The sequence below is a fragment of the Branchiostoma lanceolatum genome, chromosome 13 (assembly GCF_035083965.1).
Source record: "Branchiostoma lanceolatum isolate klBraLanc5 chromosome 13, klBraLanc5.hap2, whole genome shotgun sequence".
NCBI lineage: Eukaryota > Metazoa > Chordata > Leptocardii > Amphioxiformes > Branchiostomatidae > Branchiostoma > Branchiostoma lanceolatum.
In genome coordinates this window covers 109358-136974 of record NC_089734.1, presented here as the reverse complement: position 1 = coordinate 136974, position 27617 = coordinate 109358, and the positions used below count along the sequence as shown (strand labels likewise).

Below are 27617 nucleotides of genomic sequence, written 5' to 3'. Positions count from 1 at the left end.
GAGGATTTTCTCTGAATTGTTTTGTTGTCCTTTCATCAAAGTGACCCTGCATAACTCGGGATCTATGTATTGTAACTTATGTGAGACAGAGACGCGGAAAGTGCCAGAATCAGAAAAACGCAAGTTTACAATTAAAAAACTGGCAAACTATTTCAGCAAAATACTGGTATGCAATCTGAAAACTGGTATTGTTTAACATCTCAAAAAAACAGTAGACAACCAGAAATCAGCTCTACGTATATCTGAAAAAATGTTACACAATAAATAGAAACTCTGAAAGCTGGCATGCACTGAAAACCAGCATTCAATGAAAACAGGTATAAAACAAAACAAAAACTGTTTTACCAAACTGAAAACTGGTATGATATCAGAAAACTGGTATACTATAAGAGAACTTGCAAATTAGCAAACTGGTATTAAATCAGAAACCTGGTCAACAATCAGCTATACAATCTGAAATCAGATATACGATCTGAAACTGGTATAAATTGGAATAAAATCTCCAAAACCGGTAAACTATCAGAAAACTGGTCTGCAATCTGAAAAATCGTATACAATCTGAAAACACAGGAATACACCCAGAAGAATAAGTCAATGTTGCAACTAGTATACAACCAGAAAACTGCTGCATTATTTGAAAACAAAGTATACAATCAGAAACCGTTATACTCTGAGAAAATTACAGATGTACTGAAAAGTAAGAAGTACAATCAGGAAAATGGTATTCAATCAATAACTCGACGTATACAATCAACCATACAGTCTGAAAGCGGCTATGTAATTAAAAGGTAACACATCAAAAACATATACACTTTGAAAGCTGGTATACAGTCTGAAACCCAGTATGAAATCTGAAAACTGGTATACAATCTGAAACTGGTATACAATCTGAAACTGGTATAAACTGGAATACAGTCTGAAAACTGATTTACACTCTGAAAACTAGCATACAACCTTAACAATCATCAAACTGGTCTACAACCAGAAAACTGGTCTGAAACGGGTATACACTCTGAAATCTCAGGAATACAACAAAAAACCGAGTGGTATAAATCTGGAAATATACAAGCCGAAAAGTGGTATAAAATCAGAAAGCTAGTATACTATCAGAAACCTGGTCTACTGAAAACTCAGAAATACAACCAGAAAGCTTGTATTCAATCAGAAAACTGGTATACAATCAGAAAGCTTATATTCAATCAGAAACCTGGTATACAACCAGCTGTATATATACAATCTGAAAACTGTTTTAGAATCAGAAAACTGGTATTAAAATACAATCTGAAAATTGATACAATCAGAAAACTGGTATACAATCTGAAAAGTGGAATATACTCGGAAAACTCGAGAAGACAATCTGAAAAAAATGTTGTATTCAATCTAAAAAGTAGCATACAACAAGAAAACTCTTATACAATCTGAAAACTGATATCCAATCAGAAAGTTGATATGCAATGTATACAAACAGGCATACATCCTGAAAGTTGGTGTAGAATATGAAAACTGGTATTCAATCTAAAAACTAGCATACATACAGAAAATTGGTATATAGTCTGAAAGGTTAAATATGGTATTACATTAGAACAGTGGTATTATATCAGAACACTGGTATACAATTCGAAACTACTTTAAAATCAGAAAACGAGCATATAATCATGAAACTCACATGCAACCAGAAACTGGTATTAAACTAGAAAACTGGTATACAATCCGAAAACTGGTATTAAACTAGAACACTGGTATACAATCTGAAAACAGGTATGCAATGAGAAAAGTTGTATACACTCTGAACACTCAGAATTACAGTCAGAAAGCTTGTGTTGCGCCGAATGGCGGTTATACCGGCTATATACATACAGACACAGAAAACTGGCACTCAAGCAGGAGACGGGTATGCAATGAGAGAGGAGAGCCATACAAGCTGTTATACAACATATAAAACTACGATACTATCAGAAAATAGTATTCAATCGGAAAACTGGCATTAATTGAGACAACTGGTATTCAATTGTAAAACTGATATTAAATCAGAAAATTGGTATTATATCAGAAACCAGCACCTGATACACTCAAAACATTTAAGACTACACAGAAATAAAGAATTTAGAATTTCTAACCCTCTGTGTTGTTAGTGCGTAATTTCAAACAAGCTTACATTAAGTTTCCAGTTTAGACAACCGTCAAAGTTATCCGCCTGAACCAATCATTGTAGAAGCTCTGTCAGGGAACGGGAAGCAGGAAGATGGCGTGCAGTATGACGGGCAGCAGCGTGAAGGATCTACAGTCTTACGTGAAGGATCTGCAGTCTTACGTGAAGGATCTACAGTCTTACGTGAAGGATCTACAGTCTTACGTGAAGGATCTACAGTCTTACGTGAAGGATCTACAGTCTTACGTGAAGGATCTACAGTCTTACGTGAAGGATCTACAGTCTTACGTGAAGGATCTACAGTCTTACGGCGGCCAGCCCTTTGCCTTTTGCGCTTCAGTTCTCTGGGCTCCTCCCGGCGGAATCTGCTCTGAAGGCGACACTGCAACATCTCGTCATGACAGGTCATGGCCGGTCTCCTCCCAGCACGACTACTAGCTAACATAGGACCGTTAAACTCTATGTCAATAAAACATGCCGCCATGCCACACATGTAAGTACATCGTTGATGAGGGAAATAATGACAATAATTATATTTATGATAATAACAATTATGATAATCAATGCCAGAATATATCTATTACTGCAAACACAGGAACTATTGATGAGGAAAAAGATATTGTGAAATATGGATAAGTGATTATGAAATGGAATAATGGTTTTCCTGTTTTTATACCAATGTGGATCAATGTGATTGCGTTTTACACAACATTCTTACATGCCGGCGGAGTGACGCCCACCGTCAAAGGTGTGCCAAAAACACACCTGCACATTAGCTACCAAGAGCCGTATTTTATCTAATATACCATTACAAATAGTGCATCTATCAACTGAAATCCAACTTTATTTATTCTTTCTTTATTTCGAATATCAAATCTTGGCAGGCAAAACAAGCCTGGATGGCGGTGATATTTACATGAATATTTACACGAAAAATGGAAATCAACACCAACATACAGTATGTCTATATACATCCATACATATGCAGCTTAGAGCTTTGAATTGCAGAATGGAGTGTTTGAGACTTTTGTATCTGTTTGACCCTAATTTTCATTTAAGATCTGCACCCAAGAAAGACCCAACTGGCAAACTCATGATTAGTGTTGCAGTATTGTTAAAAGTTGCCAGATGGCGTCAATTAAACGTATCAGGTAAAAGTAATATGTAAGTGTAAAATGCGCTATTCTTATTCTTTAACTAACGTCCAGCTAAAACGCAAACTCATCATGAGTACCGCACCCTCATGCCTCATGTGGTTTACACTAATAGTCAGTTCCAAAAGTTGGATAACTAGTATATATGGAGCGGAATAACCCTCACGCTGACCGACATCTCTCTCACCGCAGTCATCACTCAGTAAGAAAACCGGAGCAGCATAGTTTCCGTTTACCGCTTTTATTCAGTCCAACACACAGATTAGTGTCGTACAATGGCGGCTTGGTGGTTTAAGACTAAAATGAGCACAGCATATAAACTTTTGATCTGGGTGCAGCAATGTGCTTTCTAATCTTAACTTGCTGTTTTCACATTTGCAAACATCCCGGCTGATGGCCATTGCTGCCTTGTTACATAACTGCAGTATACTGTGAAATACCTGGTGGCGCTTTTGACACCTACGCTGAAATAAATCGCCGTTCCTGCGGTACAGTATTACTCCTGACAACAACAAAAAAAGTGACGAACCTGCAACAGAGTATCGTTCAAAATCAACCCAACCTCGGATGTCAGACAGCAGATATTAGAAAGAAAGCGAGGCCCGGGTGGTGAACGACGAGAATAAAGGAATCGGACTGACAGAACATGAAGTAGTAATCAACGAGTCATTTCACTGAACATGGAACAAGCCACAAAGCACGCCGATGTCGTGCTGACATGGGGACGGTGCAATGTTGCGAAGGGTGTGTCGCTTTGAAAATAAAAGTGGAAAGCTTTTAAAAAGTGGTAAAAAAAAACAGAAATGTAAAAAAAAGAGCCACGAAAAGTAATTGCACATAGAAACCAAAAATCGCACACATAAACAAAAATAAGAAACGAAAAATAACATGTACTTCTGGGCTTCCGTACACCCTCATTCTCCTTGTCTGTAAGTCAGAGTTAGTTCTATTGTACGGAAAAAAAGGAGTCCACAGAAAAAGGGAGTCCGCGTCATGCCAAATGCGCGTCCATAAAAATTCCCTGCTGAAGCTGAAACAAAAAATCATAACGATCACAGCAGCCCGATGTGTGGGCTTAAAATACATACATGTATTCCTACCAGAACGGTTCTTTGTAAATAATTAATGTGGCGAATGTTGTTGATATGACCGGGCGATTGCCGTGTGTTTGCGTCGGTTCGTCCCGGCTGCCATCGGGTACTCGGTGGTTACTCTGCCAGCTCTACAAACAGCCAAATCATGCAAGTGCAGCGTCGGGGTAACTCTGTCCGCTCTGCAAACAGCCGCACCGCCCGTGCTAAGTGCACAAACAGCGCCCAACAGCAGCCGTGGAGTGCAGAGCATATTTGAGGACATTTTGGGCCCCGCGTAGTGACGTGTGCCTGGCAGCACAGGGTCAAACAAGAGTTCGGAGAGCTCATACCTACATCAAATATGTAGAGCTTTTATCAGTGACTTTCTTGTTCTATCATGCTTCATGCTAGTAGGCTGAAAGAAGGCTGTAAGTAGCATAATTTTAGATGATGGTAAGTCTTCTTGTAGGTATCGTAAGGGCTTCCTGCAGTCACCGCTGGGTCTTCCTGCAGTTATCACTGAGTCTTCATGCTGTTATAATTTCTCGCAGTTATCACAGGGTCTTCTCACAGTTATCACTGGGTCTTCTTGCAGTTATCACTGGGTCTTCCTGCAGTTATAATTTCTCGCAGTTATCACTGGGTCTTCCTGCAGTTGTCACAGGGTATTCATGCAGTCACCACTTCCTGCAGCTATAACTTCCTGCAGTTATCACTGGGTCTTCCTGCAGCTATAATTTTTCGCAGTTATCACTGGGTCTTCTTGCAGTTATCACTGGGTCTTCATACAGTTATCACTGGGTCTTCCTGCAGCTATAACCTCCAGTAGTTATCACTGGGACTTCATGCAGTCACCACAGGGTCTTCCTACAGTTATCACTGGGTCTTCTTGCAGCTATAACTTCCTGCAGTTATGACTGGGCTTTCTGCAGTCATAAGTCGATCATCTTGCAGTTAAGAATTCATCCTTTCAACTTTATCTTCTTCAAGCCGTTTATTTATTCATTATCATGAAATTTGCTGTGCGATGCAGACGCTCTGCAGGCATGTCATAAAAACAATGCATTAGCGCTTCCCGGGGGGCCGTGCGCGCGTGTTTGTGTTTTCTCCCGGGTGTTGTTATTTACTGCGAGGCTGTTTGTAAATAAATCATCGCGAGGACGGCAGACGTTCTGGCTCCGACGTGAGAAACTTTCGCGACCGGCGGGGATTGTAGAAGGTGAGGCAGGAATAACGGAAGGGGGGGGGGGGGGTAGGGAGGGGGCGTCACGGCCGGTGGTTGTTGTAAGGGTCTTGTGTTGAGTTGCGAAGTTGTAAGTTTGTTACGTTGTGTTGGGATGTGGTAAAGTTCTCATGCGTTGCGTTGAGAAGTTTTACGTTTGCTGAGTATTGAGTGTTGAGATTTGCAGGATTATAAGTTTGCCGGGTATTGAGTGTTGAGATTTGCAGGATTATAAGTTTGCTGGGTATTGAGTGTTGAGATTTGCAGGATTATAAGTTTGCCGGGTATTGAGTGTTGATATTTGCAGGATTATAAGTTTGCCGGGCATTGAGTGTTGAGATTTGCAGGATTATAAGTTTGCCGGGTATTGAGTGTTGAGAATTGCAGGATTATAAGTTTGCCGGGTATTGAGTGTTGAGAATTGCAGGATTATAAGTTTGCCGGGTATTGAGTGTTGAGATTTGTAGGATTATAAGTTTGCCGAGTATTGAGTGTTGATATTTGCAGGATTTGCCTGTTAGAACTAAAGGCTGTGTGAAATTAAGGGGATTAAAAGATTCATGGACTACTGATTCGTTTCAGGCCGCAAAACACCTGTTTGATTTACCAAGAGATGATATTGTTTTCACAAACACAATTGTCAACAAAGCCTAAATTTGGCAGTTCATCATAACAGACGCTCGGACCCGGTGTCAACGACCGGATTCGCCATACTGAAGCCAAATATCTTACTTGAATATGTTTTTGTGATGTTGTTTTTTTTTGTTTTTTTTTAGGTCTATAACTCCTACAACTAGCAACAATTGACCTGAAAGGGCGTTTTCAGTTTCTCTTCCTATAAACTCCCGTCGGAAATTCTGAACTCAAATTCCCGGCGGGAATCCCCAGGGACATGTGTGCTGCCTAAAGACGGTGTTTTCACGTTGCTGGTGTGCGGTTGTGTGATATGAAGAAGAACTTTATTGCGCGACTATTGTAGCAGGTACAAAGTATGGCAACAACAGTAAACATAGAACAAGACATATTATTAAAGTATGGAATAAAACCATTCACTACAACAAAATGGCTATCTTAGGTTTTACATGATTCAAGTTGGGCTAATTTTGAGTTACATAATTTTTTCTAATAACAAAAGAATATTTTCTATATCTGCCTATTTTAACACTGTATGAGCTGTTGCATTTAAACATATATGTGCGTTGCTGGTGTGCGTTTGTGTGATATGCTGGTGTGTGTGGTTAGGGTTTAGATAGCTGGTGTGCGTTTCCCGCGGGAATTCTGCGGGGAGAGAAAAATCCGCGTTGTGCTGATGGAGCGCCGCCTGTGTGTGTCCCGGATGTAGAGACGTGCCTCGGTACCGTAAACCCACGTCATTTCCGCCAACTTTAAACATCAGGAGGGGAGAATCGGGAAAACATGTCGGCCTTTCACTGTTCTACACCAACAGCGTTACGGTGAGCTGTGAAAGGCGCAGTTCAGTGGCGTGAGGGCTGCTGCAGTCCGTGCCGCCAGTACGGGCGTGTTGGCAGACAGGAGAGGAGCGCAGCAATAAGCGCGCTTACGGTGGTCCCGCGGGAGGAGCCAACACTGTTAATTAGAGATGTACAATAAGATATGACAGCAGATAAGCACAAACATGCATTTGTGACGTAAACAACAGCAGGGGAGATTAAAATATTAATAAGAAAACCCCGCCGAATTATGCAGAAAACATTAAGGACGCGCCGCTAATTGAAAATAAGCATTTAGTCGCCATTTTCCACTTAAGAAAAACAATCTAATTAGAGAGAAAGAAACTTCAGGGCCCAAATGGGATTCTGCCGAAATCCACAACTGTGCGATTTGCGCGGTTCGTGCGCTGTTTTTCCCGTTTCCTGCCGCGACAGATGCGGGAAGGCCGGTGTATTAGTAAAGGCAAGTCGTGGTGTGGTTGAAATAGCAGGTAGAAACGGAATTCTGTGTCTGGAAGGCAGAACGATCCACAGGCGGCGGCAAATCCGCCCGCAGAGACTTCAGAACCCCGAGACTTTATCTGCATTAACCAGCCTCTCCTGGGGCATGCGCAGACGTGCGGGGGAGCTCAATTATGCAGATAGTTCTGCAAACTTGGCGGAATTCCACTGTAATGTTTTACTGTAGGTGTGATGATGCGAAGGGAAAGGAGAAGAAATGAGAGGAAAGAAAGGAAACAAGAAGAAAGAAAGACAGCCATGTACACCGTGGGGGTCTGTCACAGAAGCCCGGTCATCACGATCTTTCACCCTACATCTGCTTGGAGATTACGAAACTTCGGGTGAATGATAGGAATGCATCCTAAACTAGTCAGGAAACACATGTGGCAAATTAGACAGTACATGTTAGATGATTATGATCATAACTATTACTTACAAAAAAGGAAAGTTGGAAGGTTTGACGAGGACAGAATTCCAGCAAAGAGGCAGCCCTCACATTCACTGTTTCTGGTTCAAGACGCACTGAAATCACTAAATTGAACTAAGAAAATCTATTAAGGACGGCTAGAATATGATATATCAAATAATGAGGGGACTGGTAAGCGGTAAATAATGATTGCATGTAATGTAAGTACCAAAAGAGAAATAAAGAAAAAGAAAGAAAAAGAAACAATAATAATACTAATAGTCTTTATTGCATGCTCCACAATCCAGATCTCCGTCAAAATCTAGACCGTTCAAAATATACACGTTATAATGTCCCAAAAAAACACGTTATGATACCCCAAACCAACACGTCAAAACGTCCCAAACCAATACGTTATGATGCCCCAAACCAACACGTCAAAACGTCCCAAACCAACACGTTATGATGCCCCAGACCAACGCATTACAATTCCACAAACCAACACGTTGTAATGCCCCAAAGAGAGTTCCAGCAAAAAGGCAGCCCTCGCATTCACTGTTTCTGGTTCAAGATGTACTGAAATTAAATTGAGCTAAGAAAATTCATCAAGGACGGCTAGAATATGATTTATCAAATAATGAGGGGACTGGTAAGCGGTAAATCATAATTACATACTTATAACGCAAGTACAAAATGTGCCTCAGCAAAGAAAAACAACGAAAGAAAGAAAGAAATAATAAAACGCCACAATCCAGATCTGTCAAAATCTACACGTTAAAACGTCCCAAACTAACGCGTTAAAACGTCCTACACTAACACGTTATGATGACCCAAACCAATACGTTATAATGTCCCAAACCAACACGTTATATTGCCCCAAACCAACACGTTATAATGCCCCAAACCAACACGTTATAATGCCCCAACCCAACACGTTATATTGCCCCAACCCAACACGTTATATTGCCCCAAACCAACACGTTATAATGCCCCAACCCAACACGTTATAATGTCCCAAACCAACACGTTATGATACCCCGAACCAACACGTTATAATGCCCCAAACCAACACGTTATATTGCCCCAAACCAACACGTTATGATACCCCGAACCAACACGTTATAATGCCCCAAACCAACACGTTATATTGCCCCAAACCAACACGTTATATTGCCCCAACCCAACACGTTATAACGTCCCAAACCAACACGTTATAATGCCCCAAACCAACACGTTATATTGCCCCAACCCAACACGTTATAATGTCCCAAACCAACACGTTATGATACCCCGAACCAACACGTTATAATGCCCCAACCCAACACGTTATATTGCCCCAACCCAACACGTTATATTGCCCCAAACCAACACGTTATAATGCCCCAACCCAACACGTTATAATGTCCCAAACCAACACGTTATGATACCCCGAACCAACACGTTATAATGCCCCAAACCAACACGTTATAATGCCCCAACCCAACACGTTATGATGCCCCAACCCAACACGTTATAATGCCCCAAACCAACACGTTATATTGCCCCAAACCAACACGTTATAATGTCCCAAACCAACACGTTATATTGCCCCAAACCAACACGTTATGATACCCCGAACCAACGCATTACAATTCCACAAACCAACAAGTTTTATTGCCCCGAACCAACACGTTATATTGCCCCGAACCAACACGTTATAATGCCCCAAACCAACACGTTATAATGTCCCAAACCAACACGTTATATTGCCCCAAACCAACACGTTATAATGCCCCAAACCAACACGTTATATTGCCCCAAACCAACACGTTATATTGCCCCAAACCAACACGTTATATTGCCCCAAACCAACACGTTATAATGCCCCAAACCAACAAGTTTTATTGCCCCGAACCAACACGTTATATTGCCCCAAACCAACACGTTATATTGCCCCAAACCAACACGTTATAATGCCCCGAACCAACACGTTATAATGCCCCGAACCAACACGTTATATTGCCCCAAACCAACACGTTATATTGCCCCAAACCAACACGTTATAATGCCCCAAACCAACAAGTTTTATTGCCCCGAACCAACACGTTATATTGCCCCAAACCAACACGTTATATTGCCCCAAACCAACACGTTAAAACGTCCCAAACCAACACGTTATAATGCCCCAAACCAACACGTTATATTGCCCCAAACCAACACGTTATATTGCCCCAAACCAACACGTTATAATGCCCCGAACCAACACGTTATATTGCCCCAAACCAACAAGTTTTATTGCCCCGAACCAACACGTTATATTGCCCCAAACCAACACGTTATATTGCCCCAAACCAACACGTTAAAACGTCCCAAACCAACACGTTATAATGCCCCGAACCAACACGTTATATTGCCCCAAACCAACACGTTATATTGCCCCAAACCAACACGTTATATTGCCCCAAACCAACACGTTATAATGCCCCAAACCAACAAGTTTTATTGCCCCGAACCAACACGTTATATTGCCCCAAACCAACACGTTATATTGCCCCAAACCAACACGTTATAATGCCCCGAACCAACACGTTATATTGCCCCAAACCAACACGTTATATTGCCCCAAACCAACACGTTATATTGCCCCAAACCAACACGTTATAATGCCCCAAACCAACAAGTTTTATTGCCCCGAACCAACACGTTATATTGCCCCAAACCAACACGTTATATTGCCCCGAACCAACACGTTATATTGCCCCAAACCAACACGTTGTAATGCCCCAAAAAGAGTTCCAGCAAAGAGGCAGCCCTCGCATTCACTGTACCGAACTTAAATTGAAATAAGAAAATTTGTTAAGGACGGCTAGAATATGATATATCGTTGTATCAAACAATGATAATTACATGTGCCTCAGTAAAGAAAAGTAAAGAAAAAAAGAAAGAGAAAGAAATAATAATACGCCAAAATCCAGATCTCTGTCAAAATATAGACCGTGCAAAATCTACACGTTAAAACGTCCCAAACTAACACGTCAAAACGTCCTAAACCAACACGTTATAATACCCCAAACTAACACGTTATAATACCCAAAACCAACACGTTATAATGCCCCAAGCCAACACGTTATAATGCCCCAAACCAACTTGTTATATTGCCACAAACCAACACGTTATAATGCCCCAAACCAACACATTAAAACGTCCCAAACTAACACGTTATAATGCCCCAAACCAACACGTTATAATACCCCAAACCAACACGTTATACTGCCCCGAACCAACACGTTATAATGCCCCAAACCAACACGTTAAAACGTCCCAAACCAACACGTTATAATGCCCCAAACCAACACGTTATATTGCCCCAAACCAACACGTTATATTGCCCCAAACCAACACGTTATAATGCCCCAAACCAACACGTTATAATGCCCCAAACCAACTTGTTATATTGCCCCGAACCAACACGTTATAATGCCCAAACCAACACGTTATATTGCCCCAAACCAACACGTTATATTGCCCCAACCCAACACGTTATAATGCCCCAAACCAACACGTTATAATGCCCCAAACCAACTTGTTATATTGCCCCAAACCAACACGTTATAATGCCCCAAACCAACTTGTTATATTGCCCCAAACCAACACGTTATAATGCCCCAAACCAACACGTTATAATGCCCCAAACCAACAAGTTATAATGTCCCAACCCAACACGTTATATTGCCCCAAACCAACTTGTTATATTGCCCCAAACCAACACGTTATAATGCCCCAAACCAACACGTTATATTGCCCCAACCCAACACGTTATAATGCCCCAACCCAACACGTTATAATGCCCCAAACCAACACGTTATAATGCCCCAAACCAACACGTTAAAACGTCCCAAACCAACACGTTATATTGCCCCAACCCAACACGTTATATTGCCCCAACCCAACACGTTATAATGCCCCAAACCAACACTTTATAATGCCCCAAACCAACACGTTATATTGCCCCAAACTAACACGTTATAATGCCCCAAACCAACACGTCATATTGCCCCAAACCAACACGTTATATTGCCCCAAACCAACACGTTATAATGCCCCAAACCAACACGTTATATTGCCCCAACCCAACACGTTATAATGCCCCAACCCAACACGTTATAATGCCCCAACCCAACTTGTTATATTGCCCCAACCCAGCACGTTATATTGCCCCAACCCAACACGTTATAATGTCCCAAACCAACACGTTATATTGCCCCAACCCAACACGTTATGATACCCAAAACCAACACGTTATATTGCCCCAAACTAACACGTTATAATGCCCCAAACCAACACGTTATATTGCCCCAAACCAACACGTTAAAACGTCCCAAACCAACACGTTAAACGTCCCAAACCAACACGTTATAATGCCCCAAACCAACACGTTATATTGCCCCAAACCAACACGTTATAATGTCCCAAACCAACACGTTATATTGCCCCAACCCAACACGTTATATTGCCCCAAACCAACACGTTATATTGCCCCAAACCAACACGTTATAATGCCCCAACCCAACACGTTATAATGCCCCAAACCAACACGTTATAATGCCCCGAACCAACACGTTATAATGCCCCAAACCAACACGTTATATTGCCCCAAACCAACACGTTATAATGCCCCAACCCAACACGTTATATTGCCCCAAACCAACACGTTATATTGCCCCAAACCAACACGTTATAATACCCCAAACCAACACGTTATAATGCCCCAAACCAACACGTTATAATGCCCCAAACCAACACGTTATAATGCCCCAACCCAACACGTTATATTGCCCCAAACCAACACGTTATATTGCCCCAAACCAACACGTTATATTGCCCCAAACCAACACGTTATAATGCCCCAAACCAACACGTTATAATGCCCCAACCCAACACGTTATATTGCCCCAACCCAACACGTTATATTGCCCCAACCCAACACGTTATAATGCCCCAACCCAACACGTTATATTGCCCCAACCCAACACGTTATAATGCCCCAACCCAACACGTTATAATGCCCCAAACCAACACGTTATATTGCCCCAAACCAACACGTAATAATGCCCCAACCCAACACGTTATATTGCCCCAACCCAACAGACTCCACAGACGCGCTCTGCCGTTACGGTGACATCTGGAGAGCGCGCGCCGCTAAGAGCTTTGATGGCCACGCGCGGAATGATATTTGCATGCGTGATGAGGCAGGCCGTGACATATGGGCATGTGGCCCCATATCGCTTTCAGTGCGCGCGGGAAGCACAATAGGCCAACCTGTTATTGTGGTGCGGAGACCTGTCATTGCCGCTTCTCTCCGCTTCCGGGTCCCGCTGTCTGCAAGCCCGGCCGGCAGGGAAATGGTACCGCGATAACCAAAAGGATGCCTTCGGGAGGACAAGCGGACAGGCCCCGTAAACATCCTGCGCGCGGGACGGTGTAAGCATGGTGAGTATATTTTATGCTTATTCCTGGCCGTGTCATGAATAAGGTATTCCCGGGGCGGCCGCGGCGCTAAGTGGTGATTATTACGGCCGGCAGCACGTGGACAGGTGGGTCTGTGTACACGGTGGCAACATTCATAAAGTCGCTACATCAACACGGGATCGCTACATCCATACAACCGCTACATCAACACGGGATCGCTACATCCATAGAACCGCTACATCAGAGGGTCGCTACACGGGACGGCAACATAATAAAAGCGCTACATTTAAAGGTCGCTACACGGGTTGAAAACATCCTAAAACGCTATATTTAAGGGTTGCTATGTCAACGGCCTATTTCCGAGGAAAGGGGCGAGTAAGAAGGGGGGGGGGGGGGTGAGCACGAGAGAGAAGTGCTAGGCGCTCCGAAAAATGGGACCAGGACGACCCGTTAGGTGTTACGGGAAGGGGAAACTGTAGGAGCAAGCCTTGCCTACGGGAAGGGGAGTCTGTAGGAGCCACCCTTGCGTTACGGGAAGGGGAAACTGTAGGAGCCAGCCTTGCGTTACGGGAAGGGGGAACTGTAGGAGCCAGCCTTGCGTTACGGGAAGGGGAAACTGTAGGAGCCAGCCTTGCGTTACGGGAAGGGGAAACTGTAGGAGCCAGCCTTGCGTTACGGGAAGGGGAAACTGTAGGAGCCACCCTTGCGTTACGGGAAGGGGGAACTGTAGGAGCCAGCCTTGCGTTACGGGAAGGGGAAACTGTAGGAGCCAGCCTTGCGTTACGGGAAGGGGAAACTGTAGGAGCCACCCTTGCGTTACGGGAAGGGGAAACTGTAGGAGCCAGCCTTGCGTTACGGGAAGGGGAAACTGTAGGAGCCAGCCTTGCGTTACGGGAAGGGGGAACTGTAGGAGCCAGCCTTGCGTTACGAGAAGGGGAAACTGTAGGAGCCAGCCTTGCGTTACGGGAAGGGGAAACTGTAGGAGCTCCTTGCGTTACGGGAAGGGGGAACTGTAGGAGCCAGCCTTGCGTTACGGGAAGGGGAAACTGTAGGAGCTCCTTGCGTTACGGGAAGGGGGAACTGTAGGAGCCACCCTTGCGTTACGGGAAGGGGGAACTGTAGGAGCCAGCCTTGCGTTACGGGAAGGGGAAACTGTAGGAGCCAGCCTTGCGTTACGGGAAGGGGAGTCGCAGCGAACCGACCGCAGTCGTGGCGACCGCAAATATGATTACACCGCCCCGGACCCCCGCGCCAGGCGTCAGGCTCAAGCCGATACTATCACAACTCCGACCTCACGAGGGGGGGGGGGTCTCTGACCTCACGGGTCGGGGGGGGGGGTCTTCAACTGTCGCATGACAGCATAAAAATCCGAGGAGCCAAAGTCGGAAACGAGAGTTTCAGCTGACACAGACTAATTAGCGTAGTTGTACCGACTGCGAAAGGGGAGCCGCACGTCGGCCATTTGGTACTTCTGTAGAACATTTCCACGCAGGTCCGCGTCATCTCATCTATGGAGGGATTCGCCGCTGCCAGGACGTTTATTAGCCTGTAATTGTGTTTGCACATTTACAAGCCAGGGGGAGTCTGACATGCACACTTTCCGCGAGCACACGGAGTCGACTTGCCATTATATCTATAAACTTTGACAATATAATCAGTCCATATTTCATGGCTTCGCTGCTAAGTGGTTCTGGAACCGTCTATATTGTCCATCTTTCTGACAAGATATCACCAATCATACCTACAAGTTAGGAACCTTAGATCCAGCTTACTAGTCATAAGTAAAACCTTCTATGCATCTCACTGTGGTGTAGTTATATGTTATACGTATCCGATTGTGCTGTGGTTACAAATATTTGACATTGCATCTCACCGTGCTGTGGTTATAGGTTATACGTATTTTACCGTTCTGTAGTTATACATTATACGTTATACACTGTGTTGTGGTTAAAAGTTATACGTATCTCATTGTACTGTGGCTATAAAGTGGGCCGTTATAAGTTATATGTATCTCATTATGCTGCTGTTATGAGTTATAGCGTCTCACCCTGCTGTGGTTGTAAGTTATAGCGTCTCACCGTACCGTGGTTATAAGTTATATCGTCTCACCGTACAATGGTTATAAGTTATAGCGTCTCACCCTGCTGTGGTTATAAGTTATAGCGTCTCACCGTATCTTGGTTATAAGTTATATCGTCTCACCGTACTGTGGTTATAGGTTATAGCGTCTCACCGTACCGTGGTTATAAGTTATAGCGTCTCACCGTACTGTGGTTATAGGTTATAGCGTCTCACCGTACCGTGGTTATAAGTTATAACGTCTCACCGTACCGTGGTTATAAGTTATAGCGTCTCACCGTACGGTGGTTATAGGTTATAGCGTCTCACCGTACCGTGGTTATAAGTTATAACGTCTCACCGTACCGTGGTTATAAGTTATAGCGTCTCACCGTACTGTGGTTATAGGTTATAACGTCTCACCGTACCGTGGTTATAAGTTATAACGTCTCACCGTACCGTGGTTACAAGTTATAACGTCTCACCGTACCGTGGTTATAAGTACGGCCCAGTGTACATGTTTTAAGGACAATAGCCTCTGTACACGGCAGGTGGAAGCAAAGCCAGCTGTAGGGTTTTTAAAGTCGTTAAATCCTGTAAAAATTCCCGCCTTCCCTGCGTTAAACCGCCTGTTTGTTGTCGCAGCAACAGCCCTGTGGCTCCACAATAAGTCTGTTCCTACTGGCGTTCCTACGGGTGTCCCCACCAGTGGGTCCTGTTGGGGTTCCCTTGCCGAATCCCCCTGCAGGCAGTCGGCTGTGAAATGCGAGCGCTGCGAGCCTGATAGTCGGAAAGCGGAAATTTGCTTTGTCATACAACACCTCATGCCTTCCCGGCCATGCAAGCAAAACCCATTTTAGTAGGGGACTTCATTATATATTCTATTACGGCGGGAATTAATCATTTGAATGGGGTTAACGCAAAAACGTCTATTAAAGAGTAATGCACCTGATCCCAGGCATCTGTATGCTGAGCACGGCACGGGCGGCGGCAAAGCAAATATCTGGGTCTCGTCACAACAGTTAAAACACTCGATGGGTAGCCTCCAGCAGGCTTCACACGGCTGCACGGCACTGGCGGTGGCAAGTAAAATATCTGGGCCTCGTCTCAACTGTTAAGGTAGCCTCGAGCAGGCTTCATGCGGCTGCACGGCAAAGGTGGCGACCAGGCAAATATCTGGGCCTCGTCACGGCGGTTAAAAGGGATGCTTGTATAGCCTCGCATAGGCTCCACTGAGGCACGTCGCGACACAGGCGGCGGGAGGGTGAATACCTTAAACTCGTGCAGGCTCCTTGGGAGATATACGTCATGTTACAACGGTTATGAACATGTTGCAACCGTAAGCCTAAATTCAGACACCATAACAATGGCATTCCTCGGTTGATAACATTTTGTCATCAAGCAGAACCGCTAGACGTCTTTGTGATGGGAAACCTCCCCATAAGGTAGAAGCGTTAGGTGTTTTGGGATGGGAAACTTCTACATAATGTAAAAGCGTTAGGTGTTTTGGGATGGGAAACTTCTACATAATGTAGAAGCGTTAGGTGTCTTCGGTGGCTCCTGCATCTGCTTGGAGATTAGCGCCTTGCGGATCTTTGTGGACGCCAACCAGCGAACGCGGCGCGTTCAGGACCAGATATTCCATAGATTACCGCGACTCCCGCGGGACGGCGCGCGGCGGGCCGAGACGGAAGGGTTCTATTTTCCACAAGGGGAGAGTAACAAACAACAGGCGGCAAACCGGCAACATTCGTTTCCCGACCGGAAACGGGACGGGGTGGGTAAGGGACGGGGGGTAAGGGACGGGGTGGGTAAGGGACGGGGTGGGTAAGGGACGGGGTGGGTAAGGGACGGGGGGGGGGGGGGGTTCGGGACGGGGTGGGTAAGGGACGGGGTGGGTAAGGGACGGGGTGGGTAAGGGACGGGGTGGGTAAGGGACGGGGTAGGTAAGGGACGGGGTGGGTAAGGGACGGGGTGGGTAAGGGACGGGGTGGGTAAGGGACGGGGGGGGGGGGGGGGGTAAGGGACGGGGGGGGGGTTGAGGGACGGGGGGTTAGGGACGGGGTGGGTGAGGGACGGGGTGGGTAAGGGACGGGGTGGGTAAGGGACGGGGTGGGTAAGGGACGGGGTGGGTAAGGGACGGGGGGGTGTAAGGGACGGGGGACGGGGGGTGTAAGGGACGGGGGGGATGAGGGACGGGGGGTGTAAGGGACGGGGGGGATGAGGGACGGGGTGTGGGGGGTTGAGACGGAAGGGTTCTATTTTCCACAAGGGTAGAGTAACAAACAACAGGCGGCAAACCGGCAACATTCGTCTCTCGACCGCATAAGGGACGGGGTGGGTAAGGGGCGGGGGGGGGGGGTGCTGGGTGAGGGACGGGGTGTGGGGTGAGGGACGGGGGGGTGAGGGACGGGGTGGGTGAGCGACGGGTTGGGTAAGGGACGGGGTGGGTAAGGGACGGGGTGGGTAGAATAATGTTAACAAAGGAGAAAGAAACAATTCATCTATCACCATTTCATCAATTGACGAAACTTTAAGCAGGATGCTACATTTCCATCTATCTTTGGCCTGCTCCTGGCGCGGTTTGCACCGCGTAGAGTTCGGCGGTTTGTTTGGCTGGTGATAGATTTTTGCCCGTGCTTGTAACGGCGACCTGGCAATTTGTCAGGTCGATTTTATGGAAGTTTCTTCTTGTATTCATGACTTATAAAATCGGACAATGTTTTACGAAGAGATTTTTATACATTCCTACTTTATAGGAAGTGATAAAAGAGAAGGTATATTTTATATATGCACACAAAGCGGTGTTTGCTGGTCCCCGGTTCCATATAAACGCTGCTGGTGGCCGATGGAAAGTTTATCACAGCGCAAAGACAGGTTTATATGTACAGTTACGCCGTTTCTACAGCGGTGCAAAGACAGGTTCATTTTAGTGCAGTTACGCCGTTTCTACAGCGATGCAAAGACAGGTTCATTTTGGTACAGTTACGCCGTTTCCACAGCGGTGCAAAGACAGGTTCATTTTAGTGCAGTTACGCCGTTTCTACAGCGATGCAAAGACAGGTTCATTTTGGTACAGTTACGCATTTACTACAGCGGTGCAAAGTCAGGTTCATTTTGGTGCAGTTATGCCGTTTCTACAGCGATGCAAAGACGGGTTCATTTTGGTGCAGTTATGCCGTTTCTACAGCGATGCAAAGACGGGTTCATTTTGGTACAGTTACGCCGTTTCCACAGCGGTGCAAAGACAGGTTCATTTTAGTGCAGTTACGCCGTTTCTACAGCGATGCAAAGACAGGTTCATTTTGGTACAGTTACGCATTTACTACAGCGGTGCAAAGTCAGGTTCATTTTGGTGCAGTTATGCCGTTTCTACAGCGATGCAAAGACGGGTTCATTTTGGTGCAGTTATGCCGTTTCTACAGCGGTGCAAAGACGGGTTCATTTTGGTGCAGTTACGCCGTTACTACAGCGGTGCAAAGACGGGTTCATTTTGGTGCAGTTACGCCGTTTCCACAGCGGTGCAAAGACGGGTTCATTTTGGTGCAGTTACGCCGTTACTACAGCGGTGCAAAGACAGGTTCATTTTGGTGCAGTTATGCCGTTTCCACAGCGGTGCAAAGACGGGTTCATTTTGGTGCAGTTACGCCGTTTCCACAGCGGTGCAAAGACGGGTTCATTTTGGTGCAGTTACGCCGTTTCTACAGCGGTGCAAAGACAGGTTCATTTTGGTGCAGTTATGCCGTTTCCACAGCGGTGCAAAGACGGGTTCATTTTGGTGCAGTTACGCCGTTTCCACAGCGGTGCAAAGACGGGTTCATTTTGGTGCAGTTACGCCGTTTCTACAGCGGTGCAAAGACAGGTTCATTTTGGTGCAGTTATGCCGTTTCCACAGCGGTGCAAAGACGGGTTCATTTTGGTGCAGTTATGCCGTTTCTACAGCGGTGCAAAGACGGGTTCATTTTGGTGCAGTTACGCCGTTTCTACAGCGGTGCAAAGACAGGTTCATTTTGGTGCAGTTATGCCGTTACTACAGTGATGCAAAGACAGGTTCATTTTGGTGCAGTTATGCCGTTTCCACAGCGGTGCAAAGACGGGTTCATTTTGGTGCAGTTACGCCGTTTCTACAGCGGTGCAAAGACAGGTTCATTTTGGTGCAGTTACGCCGTTTCCACAGCGGTGCAAAGACGGGTTCATTTTGGTGCAGTTATGCCGTTTCTACAGCGGTGCAAAGACAGGTTCATTTTGTTGCAGTTACGCCGTTACTACAGCGGTGCAAAGTCAGGTTCATTTTGGTGCAGTTATGCCGTTTCTACAGCGGTGCAAAGACGGGTTCATTTTGGTGCAGTTATGCCGTTTCTACAGCGGTGCAAAGACAGGTTCATTTTGGTGCAGTTACGCCGTTTCTACAGCGGTGCAAAGTCAGGTTCATTTTGGTGCAGTTACGCCGTTTCTACAGCGGTGCAAAGTCAGGTTCATTTTGGTGCAGTTACGCCGTTACTACAGCGATGCAAAGACAGGTTCATTTTGGTACAGTTACGCTGTTTCTACAGCGGTGCAAAGTCAGGTTCATTTTGGTGCAGTTATGCCGTTACTACAGTGATGCAAAGACAGGTTCATTTTGGTGCAGTTATGCCGTTTCTACAGCGGTGCAAAGTCAGGTTCATTTTGGTGCACTTACGCCGTTTCTACAGCGATGCAAAGTCAGGTTCATTTTGGTGCAGTTATGCCGTTTCTACAGCGGTGCAAAGACAGGTTCATTTTGGTGCAGTTATGCCGTTACTACAGCGGTGCAAAGTCAGGTTCATTTTGGTGCAGTTATGCCGTTACTACAGTGATGCAAAGACAGGTTCATTTTGGTGCAGTTATGCCGTTTCTACAGCGGTGCAAAGACAGGTTCATTTTGGTGCAGTTATGCCGTTACTACAGTGATGCAAAGACAGGTTCATTTTGGTGCAGTTACGCCGTTTCTACAGCGGTGCAAAGACAGGTTCATTTTGGTGCAGTTATGCCGTTACTACAGCGGTGCAAAGACGGGTTCATTTTGGTGCAGTTATGCCGTTATTACAGCGGTGCAAAGACAGGTTCATTTTGGTGCAGTTATGCCGTTTCTACAGCGATGCAAAGCCAGGTTCATTTTGGTGCACTTACGCCGTTTCTACAGCGGTGCAAAGACAGGTTCATTTTGGTGCAGTTATGCCGTTACTACAGCGGTGCAAAGACAGGTTCAGTATATTGGCACAGTAACTACATTTCTACAACGCAACACCAGAACGGGATGAAATGAAACTGTACCCCCGCCATCTCCCGATGACGTCATGACGTAGCGTGCCGTCTGATTGACTTGTTGTCAGAGCCGTAAAATTAGTAATTTTCTCATCACGGCGCGCTCGCTCGGGACCGACTGTAATTAGATCTCGCGCTGGTGTGAGGCAGCTCTTTCACCATGTCCATATACCCTACACGCAGCTCTTTCACCATGTCCACATCTCCTACACGCAGCTCTTTCAACATGTCCACACACCCTACACGGAAGGGATACACTTACGCGCAACACGGAAGGGATACACTTACACCCAACACGGAAGGGATACACTTACACCCAACACGGAAGGGATACACTTACACCCAACACGGAAGGGATACACTTACACCCAACAAGGAAGGGATACACTTACACCCAACACGGAAGGGATACACTTACACCCAACACGGAAGGGATACACTTACGCCCAACACGGAAGGGATACACTCACACCCAACACGGAAGGGATACACTTATAAAACCCAGGGGGACCATTCTGAACTCCATGGGGAGACCGGTCAGAAACTCCAGTGAGACACCAGGGTGCATCCCATGAAACCCTGAGGTGACCAATCATAGACCCATACAGAACCCCAGGGGTGACCCACCCCCACCCTATACAGGACCCGGGGGTGACCCATCATGTACAGTGCCCCTGTGGTGACCCACTCCATACGGAACCCCAGTGGTGACCCACCCCCTACAGGACCCCAGGGGTGACCCATCATGGACCCCCTACAGAACCCCAGGGGTGACCCACCCCCACCCTATACAGGACCCGGGGGTGACCCATCATGTACAGTACCCCAGTGGTGACCCACCCCATACAGGACCCCAGGGGTGACCCACCCCACCACATACAGGATCCCAGGGGTGGCTCACCATCAACCCATACAGGAACCTAAGGGTGACCCATCATGGACCCCTACAGGAGGCCCGCTGTGGACCCGCTACTGTCCCAGGGAGAAAGTCCCCCACGAAACAAGGGAGACCCCCGTACCTCATGAACGCCAAGGCTAACCCTTTCTTCTGCCGATAGAAATATCTATTGTATGGGCGTAATTTGGCAATAGGAGCGACAGCAATTCCTAAAATTAACGTCGATAAAATAATCGAATCTAATCTGAAAGGGAAGGGAATGAAGCAAACGAGATGGGCTCAATAGTCCTGCAAATTTCAGCTTTATTGATCGCCAAACTCGAGTCTTCCAGGCGTTTCTCTCTGAACATTTCAGTGAGTTTATTACTTACCCATCTCCACACTCTCACCACCCGTGTGTATGCCCAATCCTCAACCCTCGCTGACCCATGGGTCTACCCCACCCTTCCCTCTCACCACCCATGTATACGTCCGAACCTTCCCACAACTTAATTACCCATGTGTCGACCCGGCCCGACCCTCTCACGAACGAACGAGTGCTCGCTTTGCATTAGGGAGGTCGTGGCCGGGTCATACCAAAGACTTAGAAAATGTTCACAATGTTTTCTCTTCTTAGCTTTGCCCTTAGCCCTTAGCCTTCAGCTACATGGTAGCTGAACACACACAGCTACCAGTTTACTTCTGGCTCTACTAGCTCCGGGACTGCTGTAGTGCGTGTACAACTGTGTGGCCCGAGGGCTATAAGAAGGAAGATGAGCACCGACATGTACACCGAAAGGCGTGGAAACGATCTGAAGTAGCTTTTGATATTGTCTGTAAGCCCCCTCCGCCCTTGCGCTCATTCCGGCCCACTCCGGGCTCGTTACGGGGCAGACATCCCGCGGAAAGCTCATGTCATCACCGGTCACGCCGCCCGCCTTGATTGAAGTTTGTTCGATCCGCCGCAGCCCGCTGGGCTGTCCTGACTGAGCCACTTTACCCACCGTGCTGTCCGCCCTTATCAACTTTACCCACCGGCGTGCTGTCCGGGCGGACCGACGGGCCTGCGGGCAAGGGACAGAGATGCCGTTCCTTTCAACGAGCGATGACAGATGACGTTTACAACAACATGAAGTTATTGCAAATTTCCCCAACCATTCAAGTAAGCTGTGGAGGCAAACATACTCAGCTAGGTGCGGCCATACAATCATACGCTATTTCTCCTTCTTGTTGAAGGCTAGGATAGAGCATGTTCTACTCTCGGCATCCAGCGGCACAGCACCTCTCAGATCCACGGGGGAGTTGAACCTGACTGCAGGTTCGGCGTCCTGCGGTGATTTCCTGGCACGGGAGTTGCGACCGCAGAAACAGCAGAACCTGCGCGTCATACCGTACAGCAGTGATAAATGGGTGCGGATTCCGCCAAGCACGCAGAATCCCGCGGTGTGGGTTTTGCTAATGCCTCTGGAAAACTTTTAAAGCCCGCCACCTCTGCCGAGATGCCCCCCGCCATCCCGGGAAAACTTTTAAAGCCCGCCACCTCTGCCGAGCTGCCCCCCGCCGTCCCGGCCGCGCTACCTGTCCACTTCCGGCCGCTGATTGCCGCGCGGTTGGCAGGTTGTGTTTGCCGAGGACTTAGCGGCGCATCGGGGATACAATTACATGATTAAAGTGCTTTCTGGTGGGAAGTTCTATTAATAATTTCACGGTGCGCAACCTGCGAAGTCTGTAGTGCGCACAGGTTTTGGACATAAACAGGTGCTACAACTGTTTTAAGCCTGATAAATCGCTTGCTGTGCTGCTCCAGCGTTTGTAGGATGATCTTTATGAAAGGTTCTTTCTGTCTTCGAGTTGCACATCTCAGCTGTCCTGACTCTGTCTTTTTAGCCATACCAATAGCACATGGTAATAACGTACTATTCTTGTGCTGTTCCGCCGCTGTACCATTATCGCATGCTACAATCGTCCACATGGTACAACCATACTGTTACAGCGTTGTTCTATCAGTTGTGTTAAGAACACATATCAGTCAGGTGTAACTGACTTGTGATTAAACGAGTCTCGCACTAGACACGTTACTGGATCCGGCGTGCATCAGACATGCAACCCCCATGGCCGCAACTGGGCAAGAACGCCGTATTGAGGTTATCTAAGGTGCCGCAGAGCAAACAACAGACACCTGCTCTATCCCGACCGCAGCACACAAGCTGCTGGCATCAGCACCCGGCCCTGGCAGCACAGCTAGTCTGTGTACGTCATCAGCGTCATGTTACGGTTACTTGATATTTACTTTGAACAGGTAAATCTGGCCTGATATAAAACCTCCCCCGCAGCCCGTCTGTCCCTAAGTGACATTACTGGCGTTAGTTCTGCAGAATGTCTGTTTGGGCGGTTTAACATTGCTGGTGTTAGCTCGTCCCTAAGTGACATTACTGGTGTTAGTTCTGTTTGCGCGGTTCATCGTGCAGGCGACTCGGGATGGACTGACCCATCGATCGCGCAGGTCGTTAATGCGAGATTAAACCGTACCGGATACAACCCCAGACTGACAGCGCCGTGCAGACGCGCTGGCCCGGCACAACAGGCCGATGGCCGTTAGTTGGTTTATTGTAAGTAATTAAATCATCTCGGACGGAACGGCCGGCGGGCGTCCCCGGGGAGGCGGGGTTAGAGCCGCGCCGCTCAATTCATTACTGACTCCGCGGGAGCCCGCCTGATTTACTGCGGGATGGAGCCGCGCTTAGGCGGAGGCTTTATTATGGAGACAACAAACAACTCGCAAATGTCGCTGTAAACGCTTTTTTGTCAACTTTGTCCTTCCTTCACTGAGAACACATCGCCCACCTGGCCAGGTCTGTTGTCATGGCGATGTACGTTACATCAACAAGTACTGACGTCATGACGCCGCCGTACGCGTATTTTTGTAGCTTGTTGCGGCAGGTGGCGGTTTTGCCATTATTTCTTGTTCAAACGTTGCGGTATTGTTTCTTGTTTAAACGTCACGACCATTTACGCCAGGAAGACTTGTGTTCACTGCGGTCGGTGGAGCCATGTCATAGATGCTCCTGTGCGTCCCGTGTTTGTCTGGATATGCCGCTAAAAGTGTGTTAGAGCGACTCAGTCATTTTGTATGTATGTATTTGCCGTTAAGAGAACATGTGACTAACTGCCGCCGTGTTCCCCCTCCAGCTTTGGGAGACTCAGTCCTTATGTTTGTAACATGTGACTAACTGCCGCCGTGTTTCCCCCCAGCTTTGGGAGACTCAGGTCTTAGTCGGTTTGCATTTACCGTTAAGAGAACATGTGACTAACTGTTGCCGTGTTTCCCTCCAGCTTTGGGAGATTCAGTCCTTATGTTTGTAACATGTGACTAACTGCCGCCATGTTTCCCCCCAGCTTTGGGAGACCGACGCCCCCGACCTGACGCAGACGATGCCCGGCGTGGCGGCGGCCAAGGACATGGAAGTAGACGACCCCATCGACGACTGCGATTTCTCGGAGGAAGGCGACGACAGCGCCGAGGGAGAAGACGAGGACGACTCGGAGGCCGCGGACGGGGAGGACGGCAGCGACGACGTCGGGAAGAAGGGCTACACGCTGCGCGCGAGGAAGGGCTCCAAGAAGACGGATTCCGAGGAGGAGGCCGCGCCCAACGCTCCTAAGAAGAGGGGTCCGAAGAAGAAACGCATGACTAAGGCGAGAGTTGTTAAGTTCAAGATGCGGCGCTCCAAGGCGAACGCCCGCGAGAGGAACCGCATGCACGGGCTGAACCGCGCGCTGGACCGCCTGCGCGAGGTGCTGCCCTGCTACTCCAAGAACCAGAAACTGTCCAAGATAGAGACGCTCAGGCTGGCGCGGAACTATCTCTTCGCTCTGACGGACATCCTGCGCACGGGCAGCGTGCCCGATAACGTCACCTTCGCGCAGACGCTGACCAAGGGCCTGTCCCAGACCACCACCAACCTGGTGGCCGGCTGTCTGCAGCTCAACCCCCGCACGCTGCTGCCGGAGAAGGACATCGACCCGCTCGCCTACATGTACCACAGCCGCCCGGCGCCGCTGGACCCGGCCTACGGGACCGGCGACTGCCAGTTCACGGCGCCGTCCTACGGGCTGCCCCTGCAGGAAAGGGACATGTACCCGGCACAGGTGTATAACGGTGCTGCCGACGTGCCGCAGACCTACCCAACTCCTCCGTCCAGTGTTGACGAGCCCTACCGAGCTTCCAGCGATGACCCCGCCGGCCTGAGGGGCCCTCCCTCCCGCCTAGAGCCGCACGGCCCCCCGCCCGTCAGCTCGGCCCCGCCGCTGCCCTTCCCCACCCCCTCGCAGTCCCTGGCGGCGCTGGAGGAGACCATGAAGGCGATGGTGGGGCCCGCCAACGCCAGCAACTTCCACGTGCCAAGACACTGCGGGGCTCCAAGTCTCGCCGAGCAACATCTCGCGATTGCCGAGAATAATCCTGACTGTGACCTCACCCTGGATGACCTGGTGACGTATGACGCGCCGAACTCACTCATGGAGCAAAACTTGCACCTGCTGGACACGTCTTCTCGCGAGATCTTCACTGAATAGCGGGAGTGCTTCCAATACTTCACATGTCCTCTCGCGTGATCTCCGCGTGTCTTCTCGCGAGATCTCCTCGTGTCTTCTCGCGTGATCTTCACGTCTTCTCGACTGATCTTCATATTTCTTCTCGCGAGATCTTTAACGAGATCAAAATTGACCACTTCCAGGAGTAAGAAGCAATGAGCAGGCAACTCGCCGTTTTCCTTTGTAGAACGTCCTTTCAGCTCGATAAGCACGTCAGAAGAGACTTTGGTTGTCCCATGACGTAGGTTGGCTCGCCAAGGCCAAGCCCTTTGCTCAGTTGTTTCTCGTCAGTTCTGAGTGCCACAAAACTGGTCCAAGAAAGGAGGTCTGTCGTCCACTTAGAGTGAAACAAGTAGTGACCTGATCAGCAGTACAAACACTTTAATCACATTTCAACCCCGTCGTCATGAGCGACGTAAAACAGTCTCCTCTCCGGGTGACATCCGCGCCCTGTAGTGTATAGTGCCTGATGTAAGCTGCAAGCCAGGAGTAAGAACATTTTCTATGGAACTTGGACCTGAACCCTCTGAAACCGGAAAGCTAGACAATGATTTGAAGCTACAAAGCTTTTAGATATCAAGCATTTATCCACGCCAGTTATTATTTTGGCGTTGAACTATATGTCTCTAAAGTGCACCACAGCATTTTGCTTGGAACGTTCCTTCTGGCGTGTGTTGTTTCACAAAAACGTCCCGACGAATTCTTGATGATTTGTGTTTGGTTATCAAGGATGGACTCCCTGGTTAAACTCGAGACAGGGCGCAGGGTAGGACAGGGTCCCTAACCTAGAACCGCAGGTTTCGGGTGCGGCTAGCTGTGGCATATGTACTCTCCACAACCGTCGACCTTACACCCCCCAGTGACCCAGCCCTTACACAACGCTGGTACACCCCGCCGACACACCCGCACCCTCCGCATGTCCACTACCCTCCCCCTCCCGCACTCTCCACCCGTACACCCCTAAGCCCCCGCCCCCGCCCTCGCCTAGCCCCCGCCCTCCCCTAGCCCCCCTGTGCTCCGCCCTTACGCCCCGTAACACCCGCCCTCCCCCAGCCCCCCGTGACCCCCCTCCCGCCCCCTAGCCCCCTGTGCCCCCCAATGTGCTCCACCCTTACACCCCGTACCCTTCGCCCTCCCCCATTCCCCCGGTGCCCCGCCAGGCGGAGGTATATTGGAAGAAGATGGTGAGCAATCAAATATAGTGCATCCGACTGGATTAGGACAATGGCTGCTATAAAACAAGTCTATTGATTTCCCCATCAGCACGGCCGACTGCCTCCCATCAGCGCAGCTTCAGTGGGCAAATTTCACGCTGCGCGATAACAAATTTACTCCGGGCCGGGCGGAGCAGTTCGATTCTATTTAGTCCCAGCAATCACCGCAGTTTTTAACGGGGGAG

General features: G+C 47.7%; 1 protein-coding gene across 1 annotated transcript; it reads left to right on the top strand.

The window, feature by feature from the left end:
* Positions 1–13207: 13207 nt before the first annotated feature.
* LOC136447866 (neurogenic differentiation factor 1-like) lies at positions 13208–27094 on the top strand. The gene is made up of 2 exons (XM_066446979.1): positions 13208–13425; positions 25022–27094. Exons 1-2 carry the CDS (start codon positions 13423–13425, stop codon positions 26198–26200), a joined length of 1182 nt encoding a protein of 393 aa, XP_066303076.1. The 5' UTR covers positions 13208–13422; the 3' UTR covers positions 26201–27094.
* The last annotated feature ends 523 nt before the right edge of the window (positions 27095–27617 follow it).